At 43.5% G+C, this 19,694-nt stretch overlaps 1 protein-coding gene across 2 annotated transcripts in view; it reads right to left on the bottom strand.

The window, feature by feature from the left end:
• Nucleotides 1-19,694, bottom strand: part of ALG14 (ALG14 UDP-N-acetylglucosaminyltransferase subunit) — a 69,828-nt gene that overhangs the window by 24,725 nt on the left and 25,409 nt on the right. Inside the window, exon 3 of one of the 2 annotated variants that reach the window (XM_084756584.1) lies at nucleotides 15,852-15,980. The exons of the other annotated variant lie outside the window; for it this stretch is intronic. Coding sequence (XP_084612710.1) covers nucleotides 15,852-15,980 — 129 coding nt within the window. The remainder of the gene's footprint in view (nucleotides 1-15,851; nucleotides 15,981-19,694) is intronic. 2 annotated transcript variants of the gene reach the window in all.

Below are 19,694 nucleotides of genomic sequence, written 5' to 3'. Positions count from 1 at the left end.
TGAAGAAGTGTGTCTCTGTGGGGGGCAGGCTTTGAGGTCTGATATATGCTCAAGCTATGCCCAGTGTCACACACAATCTCCTTCTGCTGCCTTTGGATGAAGATGAAGAACTTTCAGTCCCTTCTCCAGCACCATGTGTGCCTGGAACACTGCCATGCTTCTCGTCATGATGATAATGGACTGACTACACTAACTGTAAGCCAGCCCCAATGACATGTTTTCCTTTATACGAGTTGCCCTGGTCAGTGTGTCTCTTCACAGCAATAAAAACTAACTCAGATAGTCACATACTCTGTTTTCATATTTGGGAGCTCCACCCTAAGAACACGTACACCTCCTGATTGGAGAAGGGTCTGTTCTAAACAGCCATCCTTTGGTAGAATTTTCTAGTGCTTTACAGTCAATGAATCAAACACTTGTAAAGTTGGAAGGACCTTAAAGATCAGAGGTTGGATTGCAGAAGTCTAATCTAATGAGCTGTTTCCAAGCCTTGATGATATTTTCTCTGTTAGTAAAGAAAATAAATCCACAAGAATGTTCTCATTTTTAAAAAATATTAGAATTACTGTCTTGATTTTCCATGACAGGGTAGATAACAAACCATATTTAAACTCAACCAAAAGCTTTTGTTTATCCACAGTTTATCCCAAGCCTTCATTTAAAAAAATTACCTGTTATTCAAAATAAAAATACAATTGCCAGAACTGGATATTTATAGTGTTTTTCCAGCAACTAAAACAACACCCTGCATCTGCCCTGGCTCTGAAGACAGAGGAGGCCAATTACGACTTTAGGCTCCCCAAGCTGATTTACTGGCCTGGTTAAGGACGAGATGCCAACTATTCTCAGGTCTCTAGTGAGGTGAAATGTTTTAGCAAGTATTTTTAGTCATGGGTTATTTTTATTTTATTAGCACTATCTTTAAATCGCTTCCTTTCCAAAAATTCCAAATTTTCAATTCTCACTGACTTTCCGACCTTCCTTCTGATGCGACGGCCTTCAGTTTACTTTACCACTTTACTGTGTTGTAGTCAGATCCTTCTCAGAAATACAAAGCAGATGACTGTGGAACAAGTTCTAACTACTCCCCCAGATCTCTGAGATGTCTGTCCCATGGTATTTGGGATGTCTGTCTGTCTACCTCTTGGTTCCTGGGCTGTTTCTGACCTAAGGGGCTACTTGTTCCAGGGTTTCAAGACTGCATTTGCTCCCATGTCTTCTGGACTATTCCGCCCAACATCCTCCTTCAGCCTGATGGGATGGTGGCTCATTAACCCATTCTCGCCTGACAACTGAGCCTGAAAGCACCCCAAAGAATCATGCTGATCTTCAGAGCAGCTCAGCCCATTTTCAACCCCAATCACTCTTCCTTCTGAGCCTTAGACTTGGGGTTCCTGCCTGCATCCCAGATTACAAATGCTTCTGAATCTAAATGTACATCGTTTCCATCTTTCACAGTAGCCAGTTTTTGTTCAGCTCACAGCAGGTATTCAATACAAAATAAAAACAAATTAGAAATTCAATTTTTGAGATGTGCTTAAAATTATAAATAATTTAGAAATATTCGAAATTCAAATTTCAAAAGATAGCTCTGACATCTAGGTTTTATGATTAGAAATCAATTTTATTTGATAGTTTCAAGATGTCTTAAGAAGTAAAAATGTCATGTGCCGGTGGTGGAGGCTCACACCTTTAATTCATTCCTGCACTTGGGATGCAGAGGCAGGCGGATCTCTGAGTTCGAGACCAGTCTGGTTTACAGAGTGAGTTCCAGGACAACCAGGGCTATATAGAGAAACCCTGTCTCAAAAATCACAAAAACAAACAAACAAACAAACAAATTAAAAATAATTCAATGGCAAGTATTTTACAAATTAAGTGGGTATTTTGGTGGCACAGGGGGACCAAAGGCTTGGTTATATTTTAATTCTTTTCAATCAGAAGAGAGCTGCACATAGTTTTAAATTTGTTGTAACACTGAGTAGTGTGGCTACTCTTGGCTAACAAAGAAGGCTGTGCGCATTCATCTAAAGCAGCAGTTCTCAACCTGCCTAACGCTGTGACCCTTTAATACAGTTCCTCATGTTGTGGTGACCCCAACCATAAAATTATTTTCATTGTTACTTTATAACTGTAAATTTGATACTTTCATAAATTTTAATGTAAATATCTGCTATGTGACCCCTGTGAAAGGGTCATTTGGGCCCCCCCAAAGGGGTCATGACCCACAGGTTGAGAACCACTAATCTAGTGGGCCCAGAGGAAGCAATCCAGGAAGCAGCCTGCAGGTCCCTGGAATGCCAGGCACCTCACGCTGTGATCCAGGAGGAACTGGCTGAGGGGATGGGCAGTTATTAGTCACCAAGGACCCTAGTTCTAAGCCAGATGAGAGGGGGCCCACCTCTTCCTAGGACACTAAACAGCTCCCGGATCAAAGCACTGTTAAGTCGCTACTGTCTCAGTATGAATTCCTTAGGATCTTCTGACATTCACGGTTCTGTAAACAGGTGTGATACTTCATCTCAATTGTTATCTGAGATCTACAGCCATCTGAGAGAGACATCTTGGGAAAGAGCTTTCTAGGTTAATTGACATGGGGAATCCCTTCCATTGTTGGTGTTGCCCACCACTCCCTGGACTGTACACTGAACTGAAGTGAAAAAGAGAAAGTGAGCCTAGTTAGATTCTAGCCCACAGCAAAGCTACTCTCTATGGGGCCATTTTCTTTTTCTTTCTCCCCCCTCTCCCCCCCATGCTCCCCCCCCAGACAGTGTTTCTCTGTGTAGCCCTCGAACTCACAGAGATCCTCCTGCTTCTGCTGGGATTAAAGGCCATGTTCATTTAGGCCACCACAGCTGGTAACAGGGAGACAGAAGAGGCAGTAGAGCGACAACAGAGGCTGTGGACTAGCAACAGAAGTTTGGTGTCAACCATCAGAGCTGAGGAAGAACAAAGCACGCAGGGTAGATGCAGCACCCCCTCTGGCTGGCAGGATGACACTCCCTTAGGACTCAGCTTTTGATGCCAAACAATGAAAGTAAGGTTAGTTGATTGAAGGAAGCGGGATGTTTGAAAGTGATGTCTAATTTCGAGGCAGACAAAGGGACGAATCAGAGAAAGATTTGACAGAACAGGATGGCCAATTCTCACAAGAACAGAGAGGAAGGATCGGAGATTTGTTGTTGTTGTTGTTGTTGTTTTGTTCTGTTTTGTTTTTCTTTTTTTGAGATAGGGTTTCTCTGGGTAGCACTGGCTGTCCTGGACTCGCTTTGTAGTCCAGGCTGGCCTCAAACTCACAGAGGTCTGAGAGAAGGAGAGTTGAACCAGTTCAGTCAGTGTAGTTTGTGTAATACAGTTGAATTTGTGAGTTCTGCTCAGTTCATGCAGTGCAGGTCAGCAGAGGGAGTGAAAGCCAGAGAATAAGAAGGAGCCAGAAGATTAGAACAAATTGCCAGAGTTAGCTTAAGGCCAAGCAGAGCAGTTCAGTCAGAAACAGAAAGAAGCCAGTTTGAATCAGTCAGCTTGACGAGGAATTTGAGGAAGAACAGCTGAGTTGAACCAGCCAGCCAGAGCTTGGAAAGAATTAGAAAGGGTGAGCTACTCAGCAGTAAGCGTCCAAGACAACCATTACATCTGGCAAATAAAGGATATGTTTATAAGGCAGCTGTCTGAAGGAGCATCTGGACAGTTCAAGTACGGCCAGTGAAGAAAGACGGGTGTTGAATGTGAAGAGACAGCCAGAGAATGTGAAGATCTGAGACTGAAGAAAGATAAAAGGCCAAAAGAAGCCAGAGAAGAGAAACTAAGGTCCCAGGTGCTGGAAAAGTTAAGAGAGCTATCCACATCTTCAGGGCGGAGGGTCTCAGACTTCGAGCCAACAGCTGTAACCCTTACTGCTATCAAAGGCTGACAACTCCGTATATCCTAGGACCACACAGTGCTGGACCCATGGGGAGCTAATGGTGCTGATACTGAAGGCCTGAGAGCACTGTGACACTAGAGAGCCATGAGATGATGCTCCCCGCTGCCTCTTACCAAGCCGCAGGGAGGGAGATGAGAGCTGCCACACAGCAGCACTGAAGAGTCTCCCCTTGTCGAAACACAATTTCCATTTGGGCAGAAGACAAGTCTTCTTCAGCCAGGAAAATGCTCATAGTGAAAGACCCCTCGAAGCGCCCAGCACAGTGTTAAGCTCCATGATCGTGGTGGGGCCCGGGGAGAGCAGGCAAGCCAGAGAGTACCTCAACATGCCCACACAGCGGGAGCAGAGAACAAGTATCTGCTAAGCTGTAAGGTCAAGTGCTCACAAAAGGAAAAGGCTGAGATGAGGCCACATTTCAGAAGAAGCAAGAAAACAAGGACCAAGCCGGCAACTGATGTCTGTGGGTCACGGGCTGATGAGTCCCCAGAGGAGCAGGTGCGGAAGGCCTGTCTTGAATGGCTGCCCGGCAGGATAGAGCTGAGGCTCATGGGTAAATCCTGTTTGGAAGAGTTGGAGTCTGTGATGAAAACACCACCAGAAGGCCAGGAAAGAAAGAAGAGAAGCAAATAATTTTTGTTTGTTATCATGCCTGAGGGGCTCACTGTACCATGAAAATCACTTCTGGGCACCGTGCACACATTCCTTGGTAAGAATTTAGAGATGTTTATTTGACTCTAAATAATGGCAAAGACCAAGGAGTAGAAGGGGGCCCAGGAACTGCCATGGAGGCTTGTAATCAATGTATAGTTATGATCATAAAAGACTAGAAAATGGAATTATGGTTCCTGTGCTATCAACAAGGGAAAATAAATCTGTGGATATGGACCACCTCGCCTAAGTTTGCTTACATATTAGAATGGTGGACCTACCTACAGTTTGAACCTTGGTGTGCGTAAGACCCAAACCATTTCCTCTCTAGTCAATGCAGAGAGCACGTATTTGATGCCCTTGCAGAGGGCAGAGACAAACAATCGCTCATTCATATGAGGTCTAGGTCTGAGCCTGGAGGTAGGAGAGAGAATTGAGTTTTGATTTTTGTTTTGCTGCTAGTCCTAAGACTCTGGGCAAGGCATCCACTTTTAAAAAAGGATGAGTTTAGATTACTGCTCCCAGGCCATCTGAATATGTTTATGAGTCCACCTGCGCAAGTGGATTCCACAGTAGGGACCAACTTATTATGAATGAAGAGAAATGTGATGACACACACTGAGTTTCACATCTAAAAACTGAACAAGATAGATAATCCGACATGTATTAACTCTTCAGCCACAATGGCGGTGATAGGCTTAGGTCTTTAAAAAAGGGTTCTGTGATGAGAGGTTTGCCTTGCAAGTGTATAATGAACTCACAGGCCTCTTAATGGTATTTAGTCCCCTATAACATCTGCTGGGCCCCCAAGTACTTCTTTGCACTGCTACTGTCTTTAAGGATTTCAAAGAGGGGCTTCAAGGATGGATTTGGCTCCAGTTCAAAAAAGGGAATCAAGCTGAGCTATGGTGGTGGCGCACGCCTTTAATCCCAGCACTCGGGAGGCAGAGGTAGGCGGATCACTGTGAGTTCGAGGCCAGCCTGGTCTACAGAGAAAGTCTAGGACAGCCAAGTCTACACAGAGATACCCTGTCTAGAAAAACAAAGCAACAACAGCAACAAAAAGCCAGGACAGCCAAGGCGACAAAGAGAAACTTTGTTTCTAAAAACCAAAAACAAACAACAAACAACTAAGGTCCAAGCTCCTGTAGCCTGATTCCTAACAAACCTCCCGAGCCTCACGATGCCATTTTCCTCCTCCACTGCAATGAGGTGTAACGAATACAAACCAGAGGAGGGAAAACTGACACTTAAAAGGAAAAGGTGAGGAGAAGAGGAGGTCTGGAGGTCTGTCTTACAGAAGTCTCCTTTGGTTCCTCCAAGAGCAGGAAGCACTGACATCCCATCAGCAGCAATGGACCAGGTTCCCCGCTAGCCTCCCTTACCTTGACCTCCTTCTCTCATAAACCACTGCACAGTATAAGCAATTTTGGTGAAAACAGCACCTGGAGCTTTGAAGGTGTGTACAAAACGGACTTAAGTACCCTGTCAAAGACACACCCACCTGTCTTTCAAGAAAAGTGATTATTTAGCCCACAAAAGCAAAACTAAACCTCTTTCCACAACCATCAGACAGCTGTAAACATATTTTTAAAAACTGCTTGTGGCAAAGACCCGTGTAAGTGGCTTAAATGTCAATTTTAGGAAGGCCAAGGAGGCACAAACGGTCATGTGTTAAACAATGGAATGTGTTGCTCTGTGCGACTCTACAGACAATTCCACTGCAGGATTTCATTACTCGCGACGGAATATGGAAACGGTGACACTGTAAACGTATGAAGCTTATAAATTGTGTACTCACATTTCTTAAAAAGTGACCTTCCAGAGGACATTCTTACATAATTCAAAAATTCTATCCATAGGGGCTTCTTTTGTGTTCTCAAAGCCGGGACATCAGCTACAGTCCTCTGACCCTGCCCTCACCAAGCCCTTTCTCACCCTAACAACCAACGCCTGACACTTCTTTCTCTGAGTCAGGGTGTTTCAGGTGTGACAGCACTTAACCCTCTCGGCAGAGCCAGGGTAAGCATGTGTTCCTCAGTTATAAGTGCAAGACCCTACTGAAGAGCATTCCTGTAATCACTTGTCATGTGTCTTATGGAAATAAAAGTATTCCTTGGACCACGTGGGAAAGTCACCACAGAAGTAAGAAACAGCTGGACGGGGCTGGAAAGATTGCCCAGTGGTTAAAAATACTTGTTCTTGCAGAGGACCTGGGTTCAACTTCTAGCACCTATGGCAGCTCACAACTATCTGTAAGTCCCAGGCACTCACAAGATGTGCATCTATATACATAAACCAAATCTAAAACCAAACAACAATACTAACATAATAATAACTATATATATATACATGTGTGTGTGTGTGTATCCATCACCATGAGACCTCACTGTATTCACATTACAAATGGCAACAAATCACATTGAAAGTTCAGAAAAAAAAGTCACAATCTATTCCTTCTTTGAAAGCAGTTTCATCTTTTCCACACTTTCTTTTTACATTTCTAATTTGTATGTGCACACCACTACCTGCCTGAGTTTATGTGCACCGTGTGTGAACAGGTGCGTGTGGAGGTCAGAAGAGGGTATCAGATCCTGTGGAGGTTTGAATAGGAATGGCCCCCGAAGACGCCTGTGTTTGAATGCTAGGCTATACAGAGTGGCACTATTAGGTGGTGTGGCCTTGTTGGCGTAGGTGTGGCTGTGTTGGAGGAAGTATGTCACTGTGTGGGGATGGGCTTTGAGGTCTCTAATGCTCAAGCTATACTCAGTATGACACACAGTCTCCTGCTGCTGCCTACTGGTCAAGATGTAGAATTCGAGCCAGGGGTTGTGGGCACATGCCTTTAATCCCAGCACTAGGGAGGCAGAGCCAGATACATCCATGTGACTTCAAGGCCAACCTGGTCTACAAAGTGAGTCTAAGACAGCCAGGGCTCTGTTACACTGATGAAACCCTGTCTCAAAAAAACCTAGAAAAAAAAATAGACTCTTCATCTGCTCCAGCACCACATTGGCCTGTAGGCTGCCATGCTTCCTGTCGTGATGATAATGGACTAAATATTTGAAACTAGAAGCCAGCTCCAATTAAATGTTGTCCTTTATAAGAGTTGCCACTGGCATGGTGATCATCATAGCAATAAAGTCCTAAGACAAATCCCATTGGACAGCAGTGCCAGGTGGTTGTGAGTGTCTGGTATGGGCACTGGGAACCCAAGCCAGGTCCTCTGGAAGAGCAGCCAGGTCTTTTAACCACTGGGCCATCTCTTCAGCCCCACACTTCGCTTTCTCTTATCCTTTTAACTAGCTTTATTTTTCCTCCCACTTTCACTTTTATTTCTACCATAGCCATGCCACTACCCTTAGGAAAATATCCTTGCTTTCCCCTTGGAAGGGAGAGGCACTGCCTTCCTCAGATCTAATATGTGCCTGATGGGCTAGAAGAACAAAGGCTCAGAAGGTGATGCAAGCAAAGCCAGATGAGGAAGCAAAAGTGGTAGACAGCATGCTGGATTCTGCAGGGGACAAATGCAATGCTTGCCAAGTGGGAAAGGATCAGCTTAGAAAGAAAATGTATTCTCAAACTTGAGAGTCCTTGAATAGGGAGAGCAAGAACAGTTCAAAGCAGTCGTTAATGGGTAATAGCATAACTTGGACACAGATTTTGTTCTGAGGCCTCTCACAAGGTGAAAAGAAGCTGTAAGTTTAAATTAAATACTTTATGTGTGGCTACAGACTGTCACCCAGCCAGAGTACCAGGGGGCACAGCCGGCAACTCAATTATGAACCAGATATTTGAAAGACTCTACAACCCCAATCATTTCTCTCAGTGGACTCTTGTTAGAAAAATATATGTCTGTCTGTAGGAAGGTTGCAGAACTCATGCTGTACATGTGAGGGAGAGCAAGCAGGGAAAGAGAAATCCTGCTATCATCTTAATGCATTACAGAGGACTGGGCAGAAGAGGAAAAGGAACTGAAGAAAACTAAACAAATAGTTCTCAAATATGATCTCACTCACTTTGTACACAAAGCAGTAGACAGTGTGATATAATTGTTCCTGTTTGGATTGGGCTTGGGAAATCTTGTTTATTTATTTTCATGTGCATTGGTGTTTTGCCTGCATGTATGTCTGTGTGAGGGTTTTGGAACTAGAGCTCCCTGGAATTGGAGTTAAAGACAGGTGTGAGCTGCCATGTGAGTGCTGGGATTGAACCCAACTCCTCAAGAAGAGCAGTCAGTGCTCTTAGCCTCTGAGTCTTCTCTCCAACCCTGAAATCTTATTCTTAGCTTCACTTGTAGATAGGCAATTGGGTAAGGCAGACAAGGCCAGGAAATAGCTGAGTAACTTGAACTCGGTTTGGATTATGAACACCCCTCCTTCTAACGATGCACTTGCCAGCCCTGCTCCTTTAACTGCACATACTATGCACACATACTCTGTCTAAACAAGGCACCTGGCAACCTGTAATGCCCACCTCCATCAGGAGATAATTTTGTCCACTAAGAGTTATCAGTTTCCATTCAAATATATTTCCAGTGCACCCAGTATAAAAAAAATGGAATGTATAATCCAGTGCAAACAGGTTTTAGGTGCATGAACACTAAGGCAAAACTGCATCCTCAAGTGACTTTTAAGGAGAACCTCTTATTTGCCATCTTATGCCTATGTATAATTGGGTTTACATATGCTTAAAATCAGATGTATTAAGCCGGCCAGGGTAATGCATTCTTTTAATCCCAGCACCCAGGAGGCAGAGGCAGGTGGATCTCTGAGTTCAAGGCCAGCCTGATCTATAAAGCGAGTCTAGGACAGCCAGGGCTGTTATACAGAGAAATCCTGTCTCAAAAACCAACAACAACAAAAAACCCAACAAACAAACAAACAAACAAACAAAAAAAACCCCAAAAACCCAGATGCATTATGGGAAGAGATGTGTGCAGTAGAAAATGATTATAACACATAATCTACCAATCAAAACAGAGAACCATTCTCATAGCAACCAAACTCCTACTTCTTTTGACTCCCATAAAAGCAAGTCTCAAACAGTTACTGAGGCTCTTGAATGTCTTCACTCAAGGGGTCTACTGCCAATCTTGAAAGTGAACTCCTTTCTCATCTGTTCTACTGCTTTAATCTTGAATAAAGTTTGTCTTGCTACCACTGAAAGGCTAAGAGGCCTCATTTTTGGTTGTTTGGATAAGAGGCAAGAACCTGGAGATACCGTCTAGATGCTGACCACTGCTAACACGGGGACAGCTGACCCTTTTCTGGTCTAGGGGGAGTCCTTTGAGTATGTTAAGGGGTTTTGGATCACTAAACATAATAAAAAATGAAGGTCATCAAATGAGTAGAATAATATCAACGAAGGAAGAAGCAATGCTTGTCCCAGAGTCCCGGCATCCTGACAAAAAGGTGATCCCTCAGAATGTTTCAAACACATGTTAATTTTTATATGCTACCCAAAGAGTGATAATCTTGGTGCCACTGAGCTTGTGGCTCTCCTCAGAAAATACATAATAATAATAATAATAATAATAATAATAATAATAATAATAATAATAATAATAATAATAAAAAAAATCTCAGCATTCTGCTTATGGACACTAACCCTCTGTGCATGTCAGCACATGTTATGGCCACAGACTTAGACTTGAATGTCTAAGTAAAATAATGGCCTTCTTTCATTCAGACACGAGTGTAGAGTAATCGATATATCTAACTTTGCCGTGGTAAATTAAGTCTCTGGCAAAGAGGCAGAATATTAGGCTTGTATAGCTGTGTCTTTTCAATTTGTCATATGCTGAAAATCTAAAATATTTTTTACTTGATTAAAAGTTAAATTAGGCTCTCCTTGAGTGCTTCATTTGACAATATCCAGGCTGGAATGAAGCCAGCCAGTCATCAAACACAGCCAGCCGAGGCAGGCCTGAGACACACCAGCGGGAGTGGGTGTCCTTGTTCTGGGTCTGACTCATACCATTTTAAGTCACCCCACAAGCATGAAAGCACTTGGCTAGGAAGAGCCCATGGGAAACTCGAAAGCACTTGCCCTTTCCCCTCCAGAACTTCACAGATCTTGCCCCCTCTCTAACACAAGCAGTCCTTTAATGACCAGCAACTTTGCACATTGAACTTTTCCACTCTTGTGTTTGCAACAACCCCATTCTCTTCAAGAGTACAGTCCCCAGAGAAAATGACTCAAATATTCCTACTTTCAGGGAAAACTAAAGATGAAACAATGGAAGGAATCTTTGGGCTTTGAGATACAAAACAGTAAACTCACGGGGATTTTAATATGGGATCAATATGTACATCATACTAGGGGAAGAAGAGGACAGAGAGATTATAAAAGGCTAAGTAAGATCTATAGCGCTGTTTAGAAGGGCCATAAAGTATGTAGGCTCCTTTCAGCAATAAATAGAACCATTAGAAAATCAGTAACCATAGAGCAATTGAATGGTGCCATCAACCAGCATAGCAATCAAGACCATTTCATACAATAGCATGAGAAGATACACATCACTTTTGAGAATCCATGGACTATCTGTGCAATTCCATTTTGCATCCTATAGCAAACCTCAATATATTTAAAGACAGAGTTATTCCCTGGAAAGACAGCAGGCAGAAAGATCACAACAGAAACCATGTACAATAGCACAGACACTGTGACAGTCAATATGGAGGGTTCTCAAATACTAAAATGGAGCTACTACAGGATCCAGCAGCATCACTCCTGGTATCTATGCAAAGAATTGTACATCGGCATGCCAAAGAAATACATGCGCATCTATGTTCACTCACACAATACACAACTGTGCCCTTTGCCAGATGAATAGATAAAGAAAATGGACACACACACACACACACACACACACACACACACACACACACACACAGTGGAGTTCTGCTCTGTGGTAAAGAAGAACTACATTGAGGTACGGGGAGGGGCATGCCTGTAATGCCAATATTTAGGAGGCAGAGGCAGGAGGATCAGAAGTTCAGGGTTATTTTCCACTACATAAAAAGTTTGAGGCCAGCCTGTGCTATGGTCCATCTTAGAACCCTCCTTAGGGGGAAAAAAAATCATGAAATTATGTACTTTTCAAGAAAAGGATGGAACTCGTCACTATCATGGTAAGCAAAATAAGCACCACAGAAAGACAAATATTGCAAGTATGTAGAATATATATTAAATCCATATGTGCATATATATATGCATATGTATATATAACATATGAAGGTAGAAGAAGTACTATGGGGGGAGAGAAAGGATCTAAAGGGAGGGGAGCAAGAAACACATGATATGAGAGCAGACAGGGAGTCATGAGGGGAAGGAAGGACTATGAGGGGAGCAACGGAGTGAATCATGCAACTCATCACTTTATATGCTAACGTAAAAAATGTTTTCTAGCCGGGCATGGTGGCGCACACCTTTAATCCCAGCACTTGGGAGGCAGAGGCAGGTGGATCTCTGTGAGTTCAAGGCCAGCCTGGTCTACAAAGTGAGTCCAGGACAGCCAAGGCTACACAGAGAAACCCTGTCTTGAAAAACAAAACAAAACAACAAAACCAAAACCCCCCTCCACTTTGGTCCCATGGAAACACCATTTCTAGCCAGCCCTGCAGGAACTGCAGCATCTGAATCTGGGAGAGACTCATATCCACATCCTTATGAGTGGATACTGGTAACATCTCCCTTTTGCTGTTTGTCCTCAGTGTAGGGGGTCTCTGGTCTTGTTCTCTGGAAAGGAATATTTCCTTAAGAAGAGGCTCATTTGACGAAGCAGCTGTCAAACAATGCTCAGGTCTGAGGTGACTTTTAAAACTCAGTCACTTAAAAGTAGAAGTATTTCTATGAATTCCACCCCCTTCCTCTCTTACTCCACATACGTGAGACTAGCCCACCCACACGTTTTACAAGCACTTTTATAGCACTTATGAAACTTTAGAGTAATTAAGAAGGAAATGGGGAGGCTAACTAGCATAATTCTTTTTGTTTTAAGGTGAATATGGCCTGGAAGGGAACTGAGGGAAAATGGGCTTGAGAGCAAGTGTCCCACCACCCTCGAGGCATACCACTGGAGAGCAGAAATTTAGAGCTGAGTCATACAACACATACCTAGCATTCCTGAGGAGCCAGGCCCAGTCCCTGGCAGCAACACCAAACAGAACCCAGACCAGGGAGTCACTGAGCTCTTCTGCATCCACAACAGACACTACCCATTGCTTTACCATTTCCTTCTGAGTTCTGATGTTGCTGCACTCAAGCTGGCTGAGTAATAGAAGAATGAATTATAAACGGGTAATGTGGAGAAAAGCAGAGATTTTTGTTCCAAGGTGCACTCCGTGTCACACTGTGGAAAATGGAGGCAAACAGAAGACTAGACCAAATGCCAATATCAACATAGGCATTGCCTGGAGAGACGATACAGTGATGACATATTTGGAGAATCCCCAAAAAGGACATCCTTGGAACAAAAGTTATCTTTGCTGAGACTAAGAAGGGAGAGAGGGCAAATTTAACAGCCTACCTTAAAGGCTGCTAACCAGTAACCACCATGCCTTGTTTATTATAGAATTAAGGCCTCCTGGTTTTTAACACGTACAAGGATTTAACTCATGAACCAGAATCCAGATTGTAAAAGGTAACAGAATATTTTTGCTGGACAATTAGTCCTGACTGAAATAAAAACTAGATTATAATAAAGTAGATATGACCTTTTTTGTTTGTTTATGTTTTATTTATTTATTTATTTATTTATTATACAATGTATTATGTACACCGCAATCCAGGGGCATCAGATCACATTCTAGATGGTTGTGAGCCACCATGTGGTTGCTGGGAATTGAACTCAGGACCAATGGAAGAGCAGCCAGTGCTCTTAACCTCTGAGCCATCTCTCCAGCCCTTATTTGTTTGTTTCTTGAGACAGGGTCTCTCCCTGTATTTCTGGTGGTCTAAACCTGATATATAAAGCAGGCTGGCCTTGAACTCATAGAGATCCTCCTGCCTCTGCTTATCAAGTGTTGGGATTAAAGGTGTACACTACCATGCCCAGCCCAATTCCTTTTTTAAAAATAGCAATTTCGTTTTAGCAGATATGATGACTATTTCTCGAATTTAAAGATATGACTGAGGGTGGAGGGGTCGGAGGAGGGTTGGGGATATGGCTCAGTGGGTAAGAGCAACCAGCTGCCTTCCAAGAAGTCCTGAGTGCAACTCCCAGCATCCACATGGTGGCTCACGACAGGCTGTAACTGTAGTCCCATGGAATCTGGACGCCCTCTACTGGTGTACAGACAAAACACCCATACACAGAAAATAAATAAATAATTAACTTTTAAAAAGATATGATTGGACTTAATTAGCAATGCCCAATTTTTCACAAAATGAGGAATGCCACCTTGAAATCTACTGAAGAAAGATGTTCTTTCATTTAAACTCAATTTAATTTAATTTTCTGTGTGTGGGTGTTTCGCCTGCACCCATGTCTATGCACTATGTGCATGCCTGGTGTCCGCAGAGGCCCGAAGAGAGCATCAGATCCCCCAGATCTGGAGTTACAGATGGTTGTGCCCACCACATGGGTGCAGGGAATAGAGCTCAGGTCCCTTGGAGTGCAGTAAGTGCTCTAACCATAGAATGATTTTATTGTTGGGTATATGATTAGTTGGTTATATGAGTGTTTTCACACTGGCTGAACACTTTTACTCATTAGCCTGTGACAGGCAATGATTAAAGACAAGGAAGCAGACGTCTACACTGTTCTTGACTCAGCCAATTGAATTAGGAGTCCCTGCTATCTATTGCTGCTGCTTTTAACTTACTAAAAAGCTCTGTAGTGTGGCTTATGTATAATATCAAGTAAAGAATGCTTAACACTTCTCAAAATAAATAATATAAAATGACCCTTCCCCTTCCCACTTGTCTCCTGAGTTTAAAATAAATTAAGCATTTAAATCCAAATTTAAGAAAGATACTTAACTACTGCATGATAAACAACGTAGTTGTAGAGCATGAGTTTAACTTATTTTGACAAAAATTTGAGGAGGCTAGCGCGATGGCTCAGTGGTTAAGGGCACTGGCTGTTCTTGCAGAGGACCTGACTTCAGTTCCCAGCACCCACATGGTGGCTTATGACCCTCTGTCACTTCAGTTCCAGGGCATCTGATGTGTCTTCTGGCCTCCATGGGCACCAGGTGCACACGTGGTGCACAGACATGCATGCGGGCAAAACACCCAGACACATAAAATAAAAACAAAGTTTTTGGAAAAGAAATATGTATAAAGTTAATCTATGAGGGTATAAGTCGAGAACAGCAGTGATCTCTCAGAGGTTTGCGTTGGCTGGAAGAGGCCAGAGAAAGCGCTCTAAGATCATGGAAGCGTCTATCTTATTAGGGATGTGGTCAAACTATACACTTAAGAGCTGTACATGTTACGGTATGTAAATGCTATTCAAAAACCTCATAGAGACTTATTCATGTGAAAAATGAAGGGTTTTAAACTGTCATCCAAAATGAGGGTTTGAACTACAATCTAGCTGTCAAAGGGCAACTAAGAGCAAACTTTCTAAATCCCTGTAGCTAAACATATTTTGGCTCAATTATTCATGATAATAATATATACCTTGCCAGGGTTCCTATATCTGGGAATCAAGAAAAGAGCTTCCTTGCAGGCTACAGGAGTTAATGGATTCTGCCTACAAGAATGAGTATAATTGAAGAGACGTGTTCAGCGCTATGATACACGCACTGATGTGCGCATCTGCAATTGCTACTGCACAAAGTATCCACAAAGACGGCAGGAGACTGCAAGACTTTACAGACACCGCGAATGCAGTGACACAAGGATGCATTTAGCTTTTGCCTATTTCTTATACTCTTCTCCTGTGAAAACTTGAATATATATGAAATTCTGACTGCCACATACCATATTTGGTTTAAAAAAAAGAGTCTTAACAAATACCAAAAAGACTACTGAAAAAGAATCAACTATTTGCTGGCTGACTTGCACGTGGTGTTGGTTAGGAACCACAGCAAGCAGTCACAAGCATTAGTTAAAGACACTGTTGGCATTTATCACTGTAGGAGAAAGGACTAGGCAAGCCGTGTCCAAACTATAGCAAAATGCATATAAGCTCTACATGTTAGCATACCTCCAAAAAACCCTGGCTCACTGGTAAATGGCAGCTGTTCAGTAAAACAACAGAACTTCTTATCAGCGGACGAGCTATAAGACAGCTACTTTCCCTGTCCCAAGAGACAAGCTTACATACCAAATCTGGCTTTATTCGGTGAACCAGGCGAAAGGCAAACCACATGGAGTACAAGGTGGTGAAGATTGAGGACAACCAGGACTGCAGAACCTCTCGACTTCTTGGAATTTGGTGAAGGTAATAATTGTCCTATAAGGAAACAGTGGAGAAGCCAATAAACTAGCAGCTAATAGTTTAGATGGATGAGCATATTCTTAGTCATCTTTACTACTTTTTTTTGGGGGGGGGGTGTTTTCGAGACAGGGTCTCTCTGTAGCCTTGGCTGTCCTAGACTCGCTTTATAGACCAGGCTGGCCTCAAACTCACAGCGATCCACCTGCCTCTGCCTCCCGAGTGCTGGGATTAAAGGTGTGTGCCACCACACCCAGCTTTTTTTTTTTTTTGGTTGTTTGTTTTTTTGAAACAGGGTTTTCCCGTGTAGCTCTGGCTGTCCTGCCTGGACTTGCTTTGTAGACCAGGCTGGCCTCGAACTCACTGTGATCCACTTGCCTCTGCCCCCTGAATGACGGATTAAAGGCATGTGCCACCACCACTCGGACATCTTAACTACTTAAAAAAATTTGCAAAGCTTTATTTTATGCTTCATCTAACTTTGCACCATTTGATTATGATGAAGAGGTTCCTGAATGCAATGTAAAAAGCAAAGTCCATTTTGGCAATATGTTGGAAGAAGCTTTTCCATAAGCTATATTACAGGCTGAGTGAAACATGCTGATCTACACAAAGCTACCTGATAAATCAACATAGAAAGCAACCTTATATCATGATAATCAGAGACGCTGGGCAGGTAACGGCAAACAGAAGAAATACAAACAGCCAGCCAACACGAAGAGGTGTTTAACAGCAAAGCCCAAGAAAAGACAGCAATTCCTTAAGCGCCTGCTGAGAACCGCAGGTACAGACACCTGGTGCTGTTGAGGGGTCTGGAGAAACATCCATTCCCTGTGTGGACACAGTGGTACAACGTTGAGGCAGTGGACAGTGGCTAATGCAAGCCTGGTGACCTAAACCCAACCCAAAACCCCTGTAAAGATGGAGAGAAATGACCCTGAAAAGTTGTCCTCTGACCCCCAGACGTACAAATTATGTGTGCATACACCTCTAAACTAAAAACAAAATGCAAAGTCTTAAGCTGTCTTTGAGTCTGCTGGGTGAAGCTGATGCATTAAATTGTGAATGTATTTCAGCCAGTGCAGGCCAGCGGCATGTAATCCAGTAGTGCACACAGTTCTTAAAGAGTGTGCTAGTTCTTGGAAGGCAGATCCATGCGCAGGGACAGTAACCGAGTAACCAAGAAGTAAACTTGTGCACTTGCCTCACTCGTAGAAATTATCTGTTGAAAAATCAGTAAGTCGGAGCAACACTACAGAGCCGAAATCCGTTCTCTGGACAGAGAGAAAAAACAAGTAGGACCTATCAGGAGTTCCCTGCATAGAAATGAAGGTTGATGTTGGGGCCAGCAGAGACACACAAGGAGGGAGTGAGTGGGGAGGCGCCATGTGTCTTTCCAGAAACCTCATTTCATATTCCCAAAGCCACGCATTGATTCCAAATGTCTCTGCTACTCCATGGCTCAAGTCATCGCCAGCTTTCACCTTGGCTGCTACTACCAACAGCCTCTTAACTGGTCTCTTTTCTTCTTTTATCCTGTTATAATTCATTCTCTACAGAATCACCAAGGCTCATCTTTTTGATAACGTAAAACAGACCCTTTCATTTTCCTGCTTAAAACCATCCACAGACTTTCCTGCATGCGGGATGAAGTCCAAGCTCCTTGCAGTTGCTCCCAAATAATCCAGAACCAGTCTGTCTCCCTGCTTGCTTGTTCAATGGGCCACAATCTGTGTTACACTTCCTCCCTGACGACCCCCTTCTGCTCCATCCCCTCCTGTCAGCCCTGTACCCCGACAGGCTCACAGTTAGCTTTGTCCTTCAAATCAGCTCTCAGTTGAACGTTATCTGTTCAGGGGACAGACGGCAGCCCTCCGCCAATGCTCTGCTTTGCTCTCTTCAGAGCACGTATCAGTACCAACTTAACGTGTTGGTTTATGTATTTGATTTTCTGCCTCTGTTGCCAGAGCGCAACTTGGCAGAATTTTTTCTGCTGCTGTAATACGAGGGCCTAGTCTGATATCTCTCGTATTTTAATCTTGGTAAACATTTGCCATATTATTGCAGGAACTTTTTCTGGGGAGACATGAACACATATCTTCTAACCCAGATAGAGTGCCAATGACAGACTGAAGTAACTAGTCTACCCAAGTTTAGTTTGGAGAGCTAATGAGTTTAACTGAGGTACTTACAGTAGCCCAGGTGAGATGTTACCTACAGTAGCATTGGGCAACATAACACTGAAGAAAATGTCTCCCCACCTTCTTCTATGTCTTTAGGAAGGGGGAGTCTCATGTTTCCAGTGTGTGCTGCCTCAGGAGTCCTCCCTTCCCCTCTAAGGCCCAGTGTTAACAGATCCTATCCTGTGCAGGTCTCCTGGGGATAGTTAAACCACAGAGAGTGCAAGAGGACAACGGGCACGCTGTGTCCAAGAGACAGCATTCTAGCACGGGCACAGACAATATCATTATAGTTAGTCCCCAGATGTTCAGCCTGTGGTGGTCTATGGCAAGATGAGGAGGCTGGTGACTCTGGCTCCTCATGGTTATCTCAGGGCTCAAGAGACCAACAAATCAAGACTCCTCACTTCATATGTGAGCAATCTACACTTTCTCAAGGGGACAGTGCCAGGATCTAGACCAAGGCTTTCCAGATGTCCTGATGTATGTGGAGTAGCCCCATGTATGGGTGTTTCTTGGATCCCTGTGCCTTCCTGATACTTTAGAAACTATGCCACCTTCACATGGAGGCCACTCTTTGCCTAATATTGATCCAATGTACAGCCTGACCATGTTTGTTTTCCCTCCCTCCCTCCCTCCCTCCCTCCCTGCCTCCCCCCCCTCTCCTCCCTCCTTCCTTCCCCCACCTCTATTTTTTTTAAAGACCAGGCTGACCTCGAACTCGGAGATACACTTACCTCAGCCTCCTGAATTCTGGGACTTAAGGTATGCCACAACTGGCCCGGCTTCTCTGTTTTTAAACTCACTTTTTATTTATACACCGATGCCCAGAGCCCACAAAGCCTACTCCCTCCAGCCTGTACTAACTGTGCTCCTCCTGTCTCTTTGTCTTCTGTGTCAGCTCTGCACTGTAGGTTGAGTTTACTAAGCCCATCTCCCAATGTCATCAGTGACATGCCCCACCCTCGGACTGCTAAGGCTTTGGGGGGAAATGCAGACTAAGAACATAGGATCTTGAAATCTCCAGGCTCAGCTGGATTGTAGGGATCTGAGAACGGAAGGACTTAGCTGTTCCATTTCTTTCCATGCAGTTGCCTGTGTACATCTCAACTCTGGAGATGCTTTGAAATATAATCCACTCCCTTTAGCACTGTCAGCCAAGGAAGCGAGGCTTGTTCTCTTTCTCTACCACACAAGAACAAAAAGCATATATCAGCAAAACATTTCTGAGCCTAACTGAGGGGCAGCGCTCTCCAGAGCTGCCCATTGCTCTCCACCCATCTCAGCTAGCATATGATCAAATGTGAGTGGCAAGGCACTTAGGAAACGCTGAAGTGTAAATCTTCAAGTGGAGAAGTGGATTTCTTTTCAGGCTTCTAGTTTGTCTGAAATAATGTAAAACACCGAGTTAAATACTGATGGTATATGACAACTTTTAACAGTCACAGTATGTTCCAGAATTACATCATGGCCCAAAACCACAAACAGATCTGGCTTTAGATTTGTGAAAATGAAATAGAAGTTTACAGTGAGTTGGATGGAAAATAATTCC

This window comes from Acomys minous (genome assembly GCF_964271855.1).
Source record: "Acomys minous genome assembly, chromosome: 14".
Lineage (NCBI taxonomy): Eukaryota > Metazoa > Chordata > Mammalia > Rodentia > Muridae > Acomys > Acomys minous.
Note: the sequence above shows the minus strand (reverse complement) of the source record. Positions and strands in the feature narration are given on the sequence as shown.